At 43.0% G+C, this 15,016-nt stretch overlaps 1 protein-coding gene across 4 annotated transcripts; it reads right to left on the minus strand.

Annotated features, from left to right (window-relative positions):
• Window positions 1-1,715: 1,715 nt before the first annotated feature.
• On the minus strand, window positions 1,716-9,972 carry GRPEL1 (GrpE like 1, mitochondrial). 4 transcript variants are annotated; one of them, XM_081950095.1, is made up of 4 exons: window positions 9,949-9,972; window positions 6,843-7,008; window positions 3,067-3,148; window positions 1,716-2,267 (listed from the first exon to the last, which is right to left on the minus strand). In XM_081950095.1, exons 2-4 carry the CDS (start codon window positions 6,984-6,986, stop codon window positions 1,921-1,923), a joined length of 573 nt encoding a protein of 190 aa, XP_081806221.1. In that variant the 5' UTR covers window positions 6,987-7,008; window positions 9,949-9,972; the 3' UTR covers window positions 1,716-1,920. The 4 variants fall into 4 exon arrangements, with proteins under 4 accessions (XP_081806221.1, XP_081806219.1, XP_081806218.1 ...); XM_081950093.1 differs by lacking the exon at window positions 9,949-9,972 and adding an exon at window positions 9,082-9,226; XM_081950092.1 differs by lacking the exon at window positions 9,949-9,972 and adding an exon at window positions 8,960-9,097.
• Window positions 9,973-15,016: the final 5,044 nt, after the last annotated feature.

Here is a 15,016-nt window from a genome sequence, read left to right on the forward strand (position 1 = left end):
CAGAATTCCTCAAGTCATGTTGCTCTTTTGCCTCGGCGCCGCTCTTGCTACCTCTGTCCAGACCTGGCAGCTGCGGCGACATCATCAGCCTGGATCTGCTCCATCTTTGGTTTTTTCACTGGGGTCAGGGCCGCTGCTGAAGATGCCAAGCCCCCGCCGCCCGCCACCAGAATACCTGCTGCCGCTCCTCCTCCAACAGCACCACCGCATTTGCTGCCCGGCGCTGTGGCTGAGGTGAAGCCACCAAAGCTCCCGCCGGCGCAGTGGCGGTGCCTCCCTCTTCGCACCTGAGCTGGGCCCCACGTTATCCCTGCCGCCTCCTCCTCTGCCAGTGCTTTTGAGAAGCCATGAAGCCTTATTTTTCCTGCTCCTGCCCCCTTCCTACTGGCTCCCGCGATGGCGCCATCAGATTCCTCCTCGCCACCTCACCTTTGCCAGGGTTCCGGCGCCCTTTTCCCCTCCCACGGTCGATTCGCACCTGCCGTACAGCTTCCGCCCCGCAGGGGAAAAAAGGCCTCATGGCTCCTCAAAAGCACGGCGGCAGAGATAACGTGGGGCCCAGCTCAGGTGCTCCAAGCGGAGGGGGAGACACTGCCGCCGCTGCCATGGGTGGGGGCACCGGCGGGAGCTTTGGCGGCTTCACCTCAGCTGCAGCGCCGGGCAGCAAATCCAACAGTGCTGTTGGAGGCGGTGGTAGCAGTTATTCCGGTGGGGGCAGGGGCTTTGGTGGCTTCACCTCAAGCAACGCAAACTACTGTCAGTCGCCCCGTGCTCATCAAAGCAAGTCTGTGGAGGTCCTTTGCGGGCGGCCAGTTCTAGCCACCTGCAAAGGACTTCCCTGCGCTTGCTTTGCTGAATAAGGGGCGACTGACGGTAGTTTGAATGGCGCAGCCGGCCCGTAGGTCCTAGGAGACCGGCCGTGCCGTGTAAGCTCCTGCCGCCGTCCCCACCCCCGCGCTAAACCTAACCAGGACAGAAAATCTGAGGCCCCTCAGCTTCCGGAGCCAGTGACATTAGAAATCACTGCGCGGCAGTTGGAAACTGCTGCGCGGTGCTTTCTTGCCACGTGCACGGCCGCGCAGCCGCGCACCTGAGGGAACATTGATCCAGACACACACACACTGACATGGTTATGTAACATGTGTTTGTTGAATGTTGCACTGGTATGTTAAGTTATTCTTCAATAAAAGGTTTGAAACCATACTAAATTCTGGAGTGGATGGCATAACGAGTTGGATAGAGTTCTTCGCCGATAACTGGGCGGTGCCTGGTGGGCCAGGAGTGTGTCCCAAGAGCTTATCTGACTCAGTCCAATCAGCTGGAGGATAAGGTCAACCCATCCTGGATACTCCTCCCCCCACTATGAGAAAAGGTGTATCAGGTAAGTACCAAGGCCCTTTTTAAGACACCTTTATATGAATTAAAGTATTTATGAAATGCTAAGTGGTATCAACAAGGAATGGTTTCCAGTAATCTCACTACACGCATAGGATGATGCCATTATCGGTTGTGCATGTATATCTTGCCACCACCTTCTTTTGTTCCATCAAAGCTCCATCTCATCTTAAGGATAGGGCTTGAATAGAAGCAAAAACAACATAACACCAACAGTTCAAAATATTTCAATGCGGAAATAACCTATATGGCACACTTCTTCTTGCTCAGTTATTAGGTAGATCATCCTTGAGGACTTGAGTTAATGAAAAGGTACTATGTATAATTTGATGTTGTAATTTATGTTAGTACTTTGCATTCTCTCCACATTATATACATTCATTTTAAAACATTTTTACATTGCTTTATCATCCATCATTTTTCTCTGTATTCCACCTCATTTGGTGAATCACCTCTATATAATGGGGCAATAAGAAATCTAACTAGTATCTATGTGATGCTTATTCATTTTTTCAGATTAGACTGCTATTGTTCTTTAACAACAGCTACCAATGCAGGCCTTAAAGTACGGCTATGCAATTTATAGCCAACCTTTGATACTAAAGCTACAGTGCCCGGTTCTTTCCCTTCTGTGGGGACATGAAATAATGCTTCATGTTCATAAGGATCAAATTTGGCTCCGAGAGGATTCAATTTCACCAATCCATGTTTTTTGAACACTTTCTGTATTTGAACTTCAGTCATGGCAAGACCTTCATAAAGATTTTTCAAATGGGGGTTTTCATCTTTAAGTTCTTCTTTGGGAACAGACTCGGTTGCTTTTTCCAAAACATCAGCAACTTCCAGTAAGTCCTTGCAGAAACTCTGAATTCCTAAAGTGCAAAACCATAGTAAAAAATTATAGTCAATCCTTAAAGATAGATTAATATTTCAACCACATGCAAAAATGGCATTTGAAAATGCATTTTACTATAATAAATTGAAGCGGAGTATCAGCTAGATCCAAAATGAATCATTATCATGCTGCACATCAGAACAAGTTTATCATAACTAATTTAATACCTTCATTTCAGTGGAACTACAGTATGACTTTTTAAATATAGATCCAATCAATGGATATTTTTTCAAACTACAACATTAAATTTATGAGAACATTATGAATCATTTAATTCTTTCCAGACTCACTATTAGCTCCAAATTATAACAGAGCTTCTATATGGTAAAAAAGCTGCACTCTTTTTTCCTCTGTAAAATACCAGGTGACATTTGCTACAGGTTATATGGCAAATACAGTTTGTCATCTCAAAAGACAAAGTCTTTATCGTCTGAAATTATTTCCTATATTTTTCAAATAAAGAATCCAGCCCTCACATCTTTATGTTTCCCATTCTTACCAAACCGAAACAAAAGAAAATCAAGCATTGATAAGTCCCAGGAGAAAACTAGACAATTTTAATCAATGATCACTACATGAATTTTTAAAAAACCACTAGTAACTATGGTATATTTTATAACTATAATTGGTTAGCTTGTACAAAACCATAGACCATCATTAACAATTTACAATAACTGATTTCATACATTGAACCAAGAGCATTCAAAATCTATAAGATTTAAAATGTTCAGGCTTGCATCTGCATTCTAATCCCAATAAGCAAAATGTGTATGTACCATATAACTTTGCTTCTTCTACCAGTTTCTGAGTTCTCTGCCGCAGATTTTCTGCATCTGCTAGAGCACGTTTATATTTATCCTAAAACAGAAAAAGAAGTGTATTGACACAAGATGAAACATAAGAGACAAATTATAGCTATCCTTGCTCATACCATCCTCATAAATATCCATTTAACTTATCAGAGTGAGATTTTTAATTGTATTTTATTCTGATTATTTTGGAAGTCCCAAATATGTCTTATTATAAATTCAAATGACATGCTAAACTTTCAATCCTAGTTAATGAATTACAAACATGCATATGTTCTCATTAATCCACTCTCATCCTTTGTTATGTTTTAGGATGTAGTGTGAATACTGCTAGTGAGGTATACTGATCACACCTGGCTAAAATATAAAAATACTGCTGCAGCAACTTGTATGTTAAATAGGATGATGGGAGAGACATAAAAATTGCTTCTTATATTGCACAGAATAATCTGTTGCTTTATTTTGCACACAAGAAGTTATAGTTTATCGCCAATTTTGACTTTATGGTTTATCTATGAGTTTATAGTTGATATGATTTAACATTAATTAAAATCATTTGTCATCACTTAGCATAATATAGGTAATCCTCAATTTATGTTGGCAATTGCAACTGGAACTCCTACAATTCCTACATTCCCATTTGCTGCTGTTAAAATTAATCCCATGATTGTTAAGTGAGGCAACATTCTGCCAGCTTCCCACAACCAAGTCAGTGGAGAAGCTGGCAGGAAGTTGCAAACCCAGGGAGCTTGTAAGGTGTTAAGTGGCTACTGCCAGGTGGGGAAGGGTACAAAGGAATACAGGGGAGGCACACAGCAGGGGTGGGGAGGATGCCTAGGGATGCAGGTAAGGCACAGTAAGGGTGTGCAAGGGAAGCAAGGCAAGGTTCAGGGAGAAGGTGCAGGTCAGAGAGGGTGCATGAAGGTGTGGGTTGAGGATGGTACCAAGGGTCTAGTGGGTGTAAAGAGGGTAAGTGGAGGTGTGAGAGTTGGGGGGGGGAGTGCAAAGGGATACATGATGTGAGAAAGGTGCAGTGTGGGTTGGGAAGTGCGTGAGCAAAATACAATGCAAATCCGGGAGGGTGCAAGGAAACTGTAGCAAGGATTGGAGAAAATACATACAAGAGGTATGATACAGTTGGGGAGGATGTGAAGGAATGCATAGGTAGCCAGAGTGTTCCAAGCACAGAAAGGTTGGTGGAAACTTACTCGAGTAATTTGGATATTCCCTGTCAACTTCCCCCCTTAATTTCTGGGGAAGTTGGCAGGAAAGGTTGCAAATGGCGATCACGATTACAGCATGCTGCAATTGGTTGCGTCAGCCAGCTGCCATAGGCTCAGATTGATCATGACTGGGGGTGCGGGAAAGGCTAGAACTCTGAGAACCAGTCATAACCACAATTCATTCAAAATCATTGTGACTTCAATTGCTGAATAAATAGCCTACAGTTGAGTATTATCTGTATTAAAACTCACCCTAAATGCAGAGATACAGGCAGTCCTCAGTTAACCCTAATTTGGACCAGGATTTTTAAAATTATCACATATTTTAATTTGCACTGTGGCTAATCATTAATTCAAATTCTTATTCACATAAACTAAAAATTCTATTTGTTCCCAAAAGACAAAAGACAGATGGGATCCTGCTGTCGCTTAGCAGATTATCCGGGCACTCCTGTATATCTTCCTTTGTTTAAAACTGGAAGTAATGGGAAACAGCTTTCTGTGGCATTGGAATTAGTTTTAGAATCATGATGCAGATAAGCCTCAACTTGAGACCATTTGTTTAACCACCATTCAGTTACGACAGCATTATGACTAGTCTTCACACTTATGATTATATAGTGTTGCTGCAGTCACATGATCAAAACTGAGGCACTTCATGGCAACCACCATGTATTTATGACAGTTGTAGCATTCTGGGGTTTCATTTGTGACATTCCCAGGGGAGCTATGACAAGTAAATTCAATAGTGGAAGCTGGATTCGCTTAAAAAGAAGCATGACTTGCTTAATGAGTATGATAAAAAAAATGTAAAAACAGGCATAACTCACTTAATGATTGCATCACTTAGCAACAGATGTTCCATTCCCAATTGTGGTGATAAGTTGAGGACTATGTGTACAGTATTAAATTGTCTTCCAGAACTCTGATTCTTCATTAAGTCTTACTCATAATAAAAATCTATTATTTACCATATTTTTCGGAGTATAAGACGCACCCTTTTCCCTCAAAAAAGAGGCTGAAAATCTGGGTGAGTCTTATACACTGAATACAGCATTTTTTCCCTTCCAAAACCCCGCCCCTTTCACCAAAATGGCCGTGCAGAGCCTCTAGGAAGCTTTGAGAGCGCTCCTGGGGGCTGGGAAGGGCAGAAAGGAGCAGGAAACGGCCCGTTTTTTGCTCAATTTTACTCCTCTAGCCCCCATGAGCACTCTATAAGCTTCCTAAAGGCTATCCATGCCCTTTTTTAAACGAAAAACAGGCCCTTTTTCACAAAAAACTGACAGTTTTTTGCTAGTTTCCCCCCCTCCCCCAGGAGCACTCTGCAAGCTCCCTAAAGGCTATTCATGCCTTTGGTGGGGGGGGGGGGGTGAAATGGGCCCATTTTTGAGAGGTTTGCAGAGTGCAAAAATCTTTTTTTTATTTTCCTCTTCAAAATCTTACTGTGTCTTATACTCCGAAAAATATGGTATATTTTGAATGAAACTTTGATACACCACTGAGAGAAAAATAAGTTTACAGGTAGTTTTTAACTTACGCCTGGTCACCTAGTAACCATTTGAAGTTACAATGGTCTCCCCAAAAGGTACTTATGACCCAGTTTTAATGGCCATTCCCCCATATTATGACTTTATTTTGGTCATTCAGCAACTGGCTCACAATTACATTTGCAGTGTTCCTTGGTCACATGATTGCAAATTATGACATTTTTGTTGAAAACTGACATTTACTTCTGGTTCCCAGCAAAACTGACCATTGTTGACGTGAGGGCCATCTGTCTGCAACATCTGTCACCCAATTGATTGCCAGAGTTGATCTGGCTGGCTAGGCGAGTATCCCCTTCCTCCATGACCACTCCATGTGTGTCCCTCCCAAAGCTGCACATTCAGTGGAAGAGGACCATCCCAGATAGAAAACCACCCAATGGGTTTGCTTAACAACCATGATGTTCACTTAACCACCGCAAAGAATCTTAAAATCACATGACCCACTTTATGACCGTCCTGACTTAAGCAAGGATTACCTGTACATTTCTATAATTCACTAAAATTAGGAGCAGAAAGTATGCTAACTGCACACATACATCTCTATCAAACCTGATTTTTAATATTTTATTGTAAAAACAAAAAAGCAGGCATGATCACCAACAGTGTCAACCTTCAGTATCATCATTATTACAGTATTACAGAATAAGATAATTGAAAAGGAGGTATTCTAGTCCAACCCCCTGCTTAAGCAGGAGACCCTATTTCCAATGAATCTAGTTCTCACAGCCAATCTTCCATTAAAAAAAACCTGTGAGATTGCAGACTGACATTTGGAATCTGTTCATCTGCCCCAAGATGATGTTGAAGGGAATGGAGTAATATCACCAGTTTATTTTTTGTTAAGCAACCATTGCTGGTTAGCTATGCCCACTTTTAGCTTTATAAAAATGAACATATTGTGTGACCTGTGATTCAGTTCTACTAGGCTACAAAATTTTTATTTTCTCAACAATAAATAATTTAAAATTCTTACAGTTATTTCCTTTAATTGCTGTTCCAGTTTAGTCTTTTCCTCTGTTAATACATTTGCATCAGAGCAAGAATCGGGTTTTTGTTCATTGTGGCCCTGGCTTTGTTCTTCTTCCAAATTTGGTCCAGTACTTTTCTCCTGGGTCATTGTGCAAAGCAGCTGAGTAGATCTAAAACAAGATTGGAATCAGCAAAATTCTAAAAAATTAGGAATATGAGTGCACACAAATCCAGAATATTTTAGAGCAAGATAAAAGATTTTGTATTAGAAAAACTGGTAATATGCTGCTTCACACACTCTGATCCCAAACCATTTAACTGTTTTTTGTTTTGTCAATGGCATACAAACTACCGGTAAGTCTCTCTGGGAGGTCACTTATCCTTGTATTAAAATAAAATTAGTACTTTAATCATCAGCACTTTTTTTCTTGGAGGTGCAGGGTCTATTTTTCGGATCAACAAGCGTACTCTTGTGGCAATCAAACGATCAGTTGCCCTTTATTTGACTATTAAAACAAGGTTTAAAAATACTGACATTAAACCTGTTCTCATATTATCTATAAAAGCACTTTTCTATGCTAAGTTTATCATAACCACTGTAGACCCCAATATGATTCTAAAAGCTTTTATTATAGTCCAACAACCACTATTCTATTTCAAAAGGTTAGTTCAGATCCATCCCAGGGACCTGAATTATTCAGTTATTCAAATCCCATGACTATTTTAGCAAAAGTAACATTATTCCAGCCTGCTTACAGCCTCTCATTGGTATTTTCCAGCTTCAGGGTGGATAAAAAAATCAATTAAGAAAAATAAAATAAAAATCATTTTTTTAAAATTTAAATCAGATTTTTTTTATTTTTCTCAAATTTATTTTAATAAAATGCTTTTGGCGTAAAAATCTATCTAAGCTTACTTTTCTATTTAAGATACATTAGTAATTTAGTTTATTCAGCTTGAAATGAAACTTAGTTATGTAGCATAAGACTATATATTCTGCAATATTGGGACCGTGAGTAACAGTAGGTCAGAGGAGAAGCCGCTTGATCGTTGCGCTTTAAAAATTATGATTTAAATCAAGTTGATTTAAATCAAGTCTTTTTACTAGTGATTTAAATCATCACTTAAATCGACTTGATTTAAATCAAATCCACCCTGTCCAGCTTTTCTGTTTTTATGCAATTGTGACCCACTTTAGACTTTTGAAAATAAGAAAACAGGAAGAATGATTTGAGCTTTTGGTTTAATACTTTAACATAATGCTAAAACAAACAGGAAGTTAATCCTTAAAATATAAATCAGGCAACTTTTAATTTAGTTTGAAATTAATAAGCTTTTAAATCAAAAGCTTTATTTCAATTCACTCCTAGGCCCATTCCATCTTCTTTCACAGTCAGTTCTGTGTTTTATTTACTTTATTTAGCTCAACAAGTGTTATTCGGGGCTACTATTATATGGTACGGACATTCAAGTCCTTTCACTATGACCAACAAATTGCTATTTAATTTCCTGATTTAGACAGTTCGGGATTTAAAAAAAACAACAACACACCCGACTTTTCCTATTCCGGCAGTAAAATTATGAGGTAAAACTGAAAAGAAAGAGGAAAGAGAAAGAAGTAATCCATAAGACTGGCTTGCCTGCTAGGCTAAAATACTACCTTTTCTTTGCCTTTTGGAGCCTTTAAATTAAGTTTTGAATTTTGATTTAGTAAATAGCACTTCCTGATACACACAAGCTTTTCAAAAACTTGAGATATTCTCCCTCGAAGCCGAGAAAACCCGAAAAGTAAAAACAGGGATGGTTACATTATCCCTCCCGCCTTCGCCAGAAGATGGCCCAGCTCGGAAACCCACGTTTCCTCACTTACACCTTTCTAAACCCGGTCACCTCCCTCGCCGTTCCCTCCGGTTCTCTCAGCACACCTCCTCTCCCAATTCCAACTCATCCAGACGTCTTTATTTGGTTGGGAGCTGTCCCCGCTTCCCTTACTAGCTCGCCTTCCTAAAGAGCAAGAGGGCCCTGCTCGGAAAGAGACGCTGGGTATATTCGCTCGGCGTTTGGCGGCCGGGCTCCCCTGCCAGGAAAAGAGAAGCGCCGCCTCCATCTTCTGCCTCTTACCGCCGCGAAGCCCCTGACAAGAGAAAAGCCGCGCGGCCCGCTAGCCGCCGCGCGCCGCACACCACAACCGCCGCCATGCTGCCACCTGAGTCCCTTCCGCTTAACTTCCAACGGAAACTGACCCCGACAAATCAGAGGGTGCATCTGTCGCACTTGGCGGCTGACTTAGCCAATTAGGAAGATCCTTCAAACCACGTGCCACGAAGACCACGCGGTCGTTTCCTGCCGCTTAACAGGCTTCGTCCTAAAGAGAAGTAGTAGTCTTTTACCGGCGGAGTCGCAGTTGCGTAACAGCTCCATTTCCCTACCAGTTAAGAAGACAATGTCGGTTTCTTCCGCAACATGCAAAGTCAAATTTAACAGAATGATACTTTAGGTGCCTGGGTTTCTTTTTCAAATATATATGCGTGTCGCTCTTGGCGGCTGCCTGGATTCTAATCCTTCCAGTTTTCTTGGCAAGATTTCAGAAGCGATTCGCCACTGCCTGTTCCCTGAAGGGTTGAGGGAGTAGAGCCACTGACCCAAGGTCACTCAGAACTGGCTTTGCCGTCTTCTGGTTTCTAGCCTGCTGCCTTAACTAACAGGCTTAATCTGGCTCTCTTGTACCAAACTGACTCTGCCCGGTTTTCTACTCTTAACTTAAAACAATCACAACGGGCGAATAAATATTAATTCGTTAGTCTTTAGCTACTATGTGCTGCAAATGTAGCCAATATCAGACAAGGGCTACATGAAGTTTAGTAATAATTTTCTGAAAAAGCTATAACAGATATTAAACTTAAATCATGTTATGGTTAAATTTACATGACAAACATTAACTATAGCTACATCTGGTCTGAACTTTGGGTACCTCACTTGCTCACTGATCCCATGTCAGAGTGTCATTTCTGATTGGATGGGAGCAGTCATCCCTGAGGTGGCTACACTCTTGACTTTTTTAAATATTTAACAAAACAAAATATATTAGCAAAAGGTTTAACTTCTCTTACCCATTATTACTCTCATTTCATCTCCCCCAATCAATTGGAAGGGCGGGATGAACATACCTCCTTCAATGCAGTTGGAAGAGCCTCCTAACTTCACTTTTTATCTGTCTGCCTGCAAACCAAAAGGCAAGGTTAGCCTGAAGTTTTCTTTCATTTTTTGATATACTGGTAAGAAGTCATGCTTATATCTGGGTGACAGCAAGCAAATGAGGTACAGGTGGTCCTCGATTTAGGACCACAATTGAGCACAACATTTCTGTTGTTAAGTGAGACATTTGTTAAGTGAGTTTTACCCCACTTTACAACTTTTTTTGGCACAATTAAGTGATTCATTGCAGTTGATCAGTTAATAACCTGGTTGTTATGTGCATCTGGCTTCCCCATTGACTTTGCTTGTCAGGTTGCAAAAGGGGATCACGTGATCCCAGGATACTGCAATTGTCAAATATTAATCAGTTGGCAAGCATCTAAATCTTGATCATGTGATCACAGGGGTGCTGCAATAGTCATAAGTGTGAAAAATGGTCCCAACTCACATTTTTCAGTGCTGTTGTAATTGAACAGTCACTAACCAACTGTTGTTAAGTCCAGGATTTCTTGTATTGAAAATATTTCTACCATTTAATGAATATTCTCATTTTTAAAATCAACATCTTGTAGTTCTAGTTAACCTATTACTGTACTTTTTAACTTATTCTCGGGGGCTTCTAGATTAGTTTGGCCATGATTCTGACTCAACCTACTGGGCTTGCAAAGCTCAAGGGCAGTTAATATCCTAACTCATGTAAACTGGTCATTTCCAGGCCTGGGCTTATTAAGAATGATTACATTGTAGAATGTACTCTCTTCTAGAAGAGTGAAATATTTTGGGAAATATTAAAAAGGCAGAATGTTATATTTCCCTGGATGAAAAATGGAGAACCATACTCTTGGAAAGCAGCCACCACCTTCCTTAATAGCCCACAGCAGATGTCAGCACTTAAGACAGTGATGGCGAACCTTTTTCGCCTCGGGTGCCAAAAGCACATGCGTGCACACTATCACACGAACTCGAGTGCCCACCCACATAACTTAATGCCCCCACCCACCTGTGTGGACTGCGCATTTTTGCGCAAGGCTTCCTCGCCACTCCCTGCTCTGGCTGCTTCCCCTTGGCTAACACCCAGTGAGGGGAGAAGTTGCTCTGCCACAAACGGGCAGAGATTGGGGTGGGGGGATGCTCAAGTGTGCTCCTGTGTCAAAAAACCTTCCCTTCTCATTCTCCTGTGTAAAGATTGGGCCATTTTTATTATGGCAGGTGTGAGTCCAGTTGCTAAATTCCCCCCTTCTATTAAAGAGGATCCTGGGCACTAAAGTCAATAGACAAATGAGGAAGGAAGCTGCTGGCACAGGGGAAAGACAAGGGCAAGCAAAGAAGAAAAAGCAGCTTTTTTCCCTTAAGGTGGCTGCACTGTTTCTCTCTCTCTCTCCTCCCCCCTCCTGCTAGCACAGAGGATCCTGCCTGGTCGCTGCAATCCAAAGGGAAATGAGGAAGAGAGCTATCTGCATGAGGGAAAGACAAGCAGCAAGGAAATAAGAAAAAAACAGCTTTTTCCCCTCAAGGTGGCTGCTCTGTTGCCCTTTTCTCCATTTCAGCACCACTCCATGGAGCCTGCCCCACCCACTATCGCCCAGGCCCTCGCTTCTCCCAAGCATTTCTTTGCCTATTTAATTTCCCCTCCGTAGCATTTTTCCATCGTGTTTCTTGCCGTTTTGGGCAGGAAAACAAAGTTTGTGGGACTAAAAAAAAAACCCCTTCAAACAATCAATTCCAACTTTGCGAGATCTCTCCCCCCCCCCCAAAGTTGTAATTTATTGATTGAAGGTTTTTTTTAGTCCCACAAACTTTCTTCTCTGCACACGATGGCAAGAAATGCGATGGAGCTGGAAATCAGGTAGGCAAAGAAATGCTTGGGAGAAACGAGGACCTGGGCGATGGTGGGTGGGGCAACCTTGATGGCGTAGCACTGAAATGGAGAAAAGGGCAACAGAGCAGCCACGTTGAGTGAAAGAAGCCTCTTTTCTTCTTTCCTTGCCGCTTGTCTTTCCCCCATGCTGGCAGCTCTCTCCTCATTTCCCTTTGGATTCCAGCGATCAGGCAGGATCCTTTTTTAGTAGGGGGGGGGGAACAGAGCAGCCAGCACGAGTGAAAGAAGCCTCTTTCCTTGCCGCTTGTCTCCCCCCCCTGCTGGCAGCTCTCTCCTCATTTCCCTTTGGATTCCAGCGATCAGGCAGGATCCTTTTTAGTAGCAGGGGGAGGAGGGGGAAACAGAGCAGCCAGCACGAGTGAAAGAAGCCCCTTTCCTTGCCGCTTGTCTTTCCCCTGTGCTGGCAGCTCTCTCCTCATTTCCCTTTGGATTCCAGCGATCGGGCAGGATCCTTTTTAGTAGCAGGGGGGGAGGGGGAACAGAGCAGCCAGCACGAGTGAAAGAAGCCCCTTTCCTTGCCGCTTGTCTTTCCCCCGTGCTGGCAGCTATCTCCTCATTTCCCTTTGGATTCCAGCGATCGGGCAGGATCCTTTTTAGTAGCAGGGGGAGGAGGGGGAAACAGAGCAGCCAGCACGAGTGAAAGAAGCCTCTTTTCTTGCCGCTTGTCTTTCCCCTGTTCCGGCAGCTCTCCACATTTCTGGTTTGCATTGGACTGTTTTTCGCCCTTTGGAGGCTTCAGGGAATCCTCCAGAGATTTAAAAAAAAACTATCGAAAATCAGCTGGCCAGCGGGCGCATGCGCACTGGAGCTGACAGGGCAATGCCTTGCGTGCCCTCAGAAATGGCTCTGCGTGACACCTGTGGCACGCGTGCCATAGGTTCGCCATCACAGATTTAAGAGATAAAGAGATCTGGGTAGCTCTATTCATAAGCAAATTCCCTGCAGCAAGATCTGAACAAAGGTAGGATTAACCCACTACCATCTAGCAGCAGAGCTCACCAAATGGCACAATCTCCTGGGGACATTGCATTACCCTCCAGGCTTCAACCAAACAGCTCAGTCAACCTACCGAGCCAGCTATGACCCCTACAACAGCCAACAGTAGGCATGTTCTTGCATAGGAACAGGAAGTTCAAGTGCAAAACTCAAGAGAAGGTATAAAAGCCCCTCACTCTCAACTCCATGTCGTCAGCTGCCCAGAACCATCCACGTGCTTCTGCTTCATTGATAAATAGATCCTCTTTCCAATCACCCTCCAGTCTCCATTTTGTCTCCAGTGCCTTTCTCCCACCTTGGAACTGACCCAGGTGGATATTTCTTCCAACAAGAATGAATAAGAAACTAGAAGCTAAAACAAACAAAGAATGGTTGCAGGAATTGAGTATGTTTAGTCTAATGAAAAAAAGGATTGAGAAGACATGATAGCAGTGCTCCAATATTTGAGGGGCTCCTACAAAAGCGAAGCATCAAAACATAAGAGAAGAAACAATGGGTGGAAACTAACCAAGGAGAGAAGCAATCTAGAACTAAGAAAATTCCTAATAGTTAATGCAATCAACCAATAGAAATCTATCTTCCTCCAGCCTCAATGTCTGTCTTTCTTCCTCCCTGTTCCTTCCTATCTCCCTTTTTTCCTCCTTCCCCTTCTGTTCCTTCCATCCTTTCCATCTTCCCTTTTCCCCATCCTTTATCCCTGTTCCTCCGCCCCCCTTCCCTTCCCTTTCCAGCAGGCAGATAAGTGTCAGCTGCCAAGAGATGGGAAGACCAAGTAAATACACAAGTGGTCATCACAGTGCAAGCCCAGAGGGGCTGGAACATTTCTGCATTGACTTTTCTCCAATAATTATAACAATCCCTTCCAGGTTCCCAATTGACTTGTGAAAAACTGTCAGGAATGTTGAAAATGAGGATCACATGACTAGAGCTGACCTTGGCAGTGTGGCAGCAATGTTACATAGCAGCAGCACAGCAAAAAAAAAAGGGCTGAAGAAGTCAGGGGGTAGGTAGGTAGGAGGTCAGTAGCAGTGGGTGGGTAGGAGGGAGTGGCTCGGGGCATCCCATTTTCACATACTACACTGCTGCCACTATCACTGTTGCCATGTGGAGCTCCAGTCCAAAGAGATTGGAGATGGTGGTGGTATGTGGGTGAAAATGGGATGCCCCCCTGGCTGCCGCTGCTTCCCTTCCTCACCCACCACTGTCCCTGACCTCTTTGGCCTGGAGCCCAGCAGCAGTGGGACTGCCAGGGCATGTGTGAAAATGGGATGCTCCTGGCCACCACCGACTCCCTGCTGCCTGCTCCACATGCTACCACTGTCCTTGGCCTTTTCAGCCTGGAGCTCGGTACAGTGGCAGTGGGTGTGTGAAAATGAGACATCCCTGGCTGCCACCGCTGCTTGTCATCGCTGTCACCACTGTCTCCAGCCTCTTCAATCTGGAGTTCAGTGTGGTGGCAAAGGCAGCAGGGGTATGTGAAAACATGAAGCCCCTAGCCACCGGGTCTGCACTCTGCCCACCCACTCGCTCACCCACCCACCCATCCACTTGGGTCTTTCTCCAGCCATGGCGAGTTGGCAGTGTGGAATTCTGTGGCGCCTTGGAGGCAGTGAATTGGCAGATGCGACTTGGCAGTGGCAAGCTGGAAGCAGTCAGCTAGCAACAGCAAGTTGTCCTAGACCTCATTTGATGTACCTTTGTTGACAAAGTATTGCCCTATGATGCAATATTTTCCCCAACTGAAAGTTACAAAATATCAAACACACAAGTGTTTTAGTAGAATGCAGGTAGTGATTTTATTCCTTAAAACTACTCACATGTATCTAAAATGGTGTAGTCCAGAAATAAAAGGAGATAATCATTAAATTTTGGGAAAACAAAACTATTTTAAGGAAATAAAAAAGTAATAAAAGAAAATGGGTAGAAACCAGAGCCAGGAAGAACCACATTTTACAGGTAGTCCTTGACTCACAACCATTTGTTTAGCGACTGTTCAAAGTTACACCATCAGTGTAATTTTTGCAGTCTCTTCATGGTCACATGATCAAAATCCAGGGGTTGGCTAGCATGTATTTATAACATCTGGACTGTCCAAGGGTCATTTAATC

This window comes from Natrix helvetica (genome assembly GCF_964273705.1).
Source record: "Natrix helvetica genome assembly, chromosome: 4".
NCBI classification, from domain to species: domain Eukaryota; kingdom Metazoa; phylum Chordata; class Lepidosauria; order Squamata; family Natricidae; genus Natrix; species Natrix helvetica.

Bases quoted from the DNA above. Each gene is read 5' to 3' on its own strand.
- GRPEL1 (XM_081950092.1), bottom strand. From the start codon at position 9,036: ATGGCGGCGGTTGTGGTGTGCGGCGCGCGGCGGCTAGCGGGCCGCGCG. The intron at 7,009-8,959 runs GTAAGAGGCAGA...ATCTTGTTTTAG, and splicing joins TTGTCAGGGGCTTCGCGGCG to ATCTACTCAGCTGCTTTGCA. The intron at 2,268-3,066 runs GTACATACACAT...TTTGCACTTTAG, and splicing joins AGAAGAAGCAAAGTTATATG to GAATTCAGAGTTTCTGCAAG.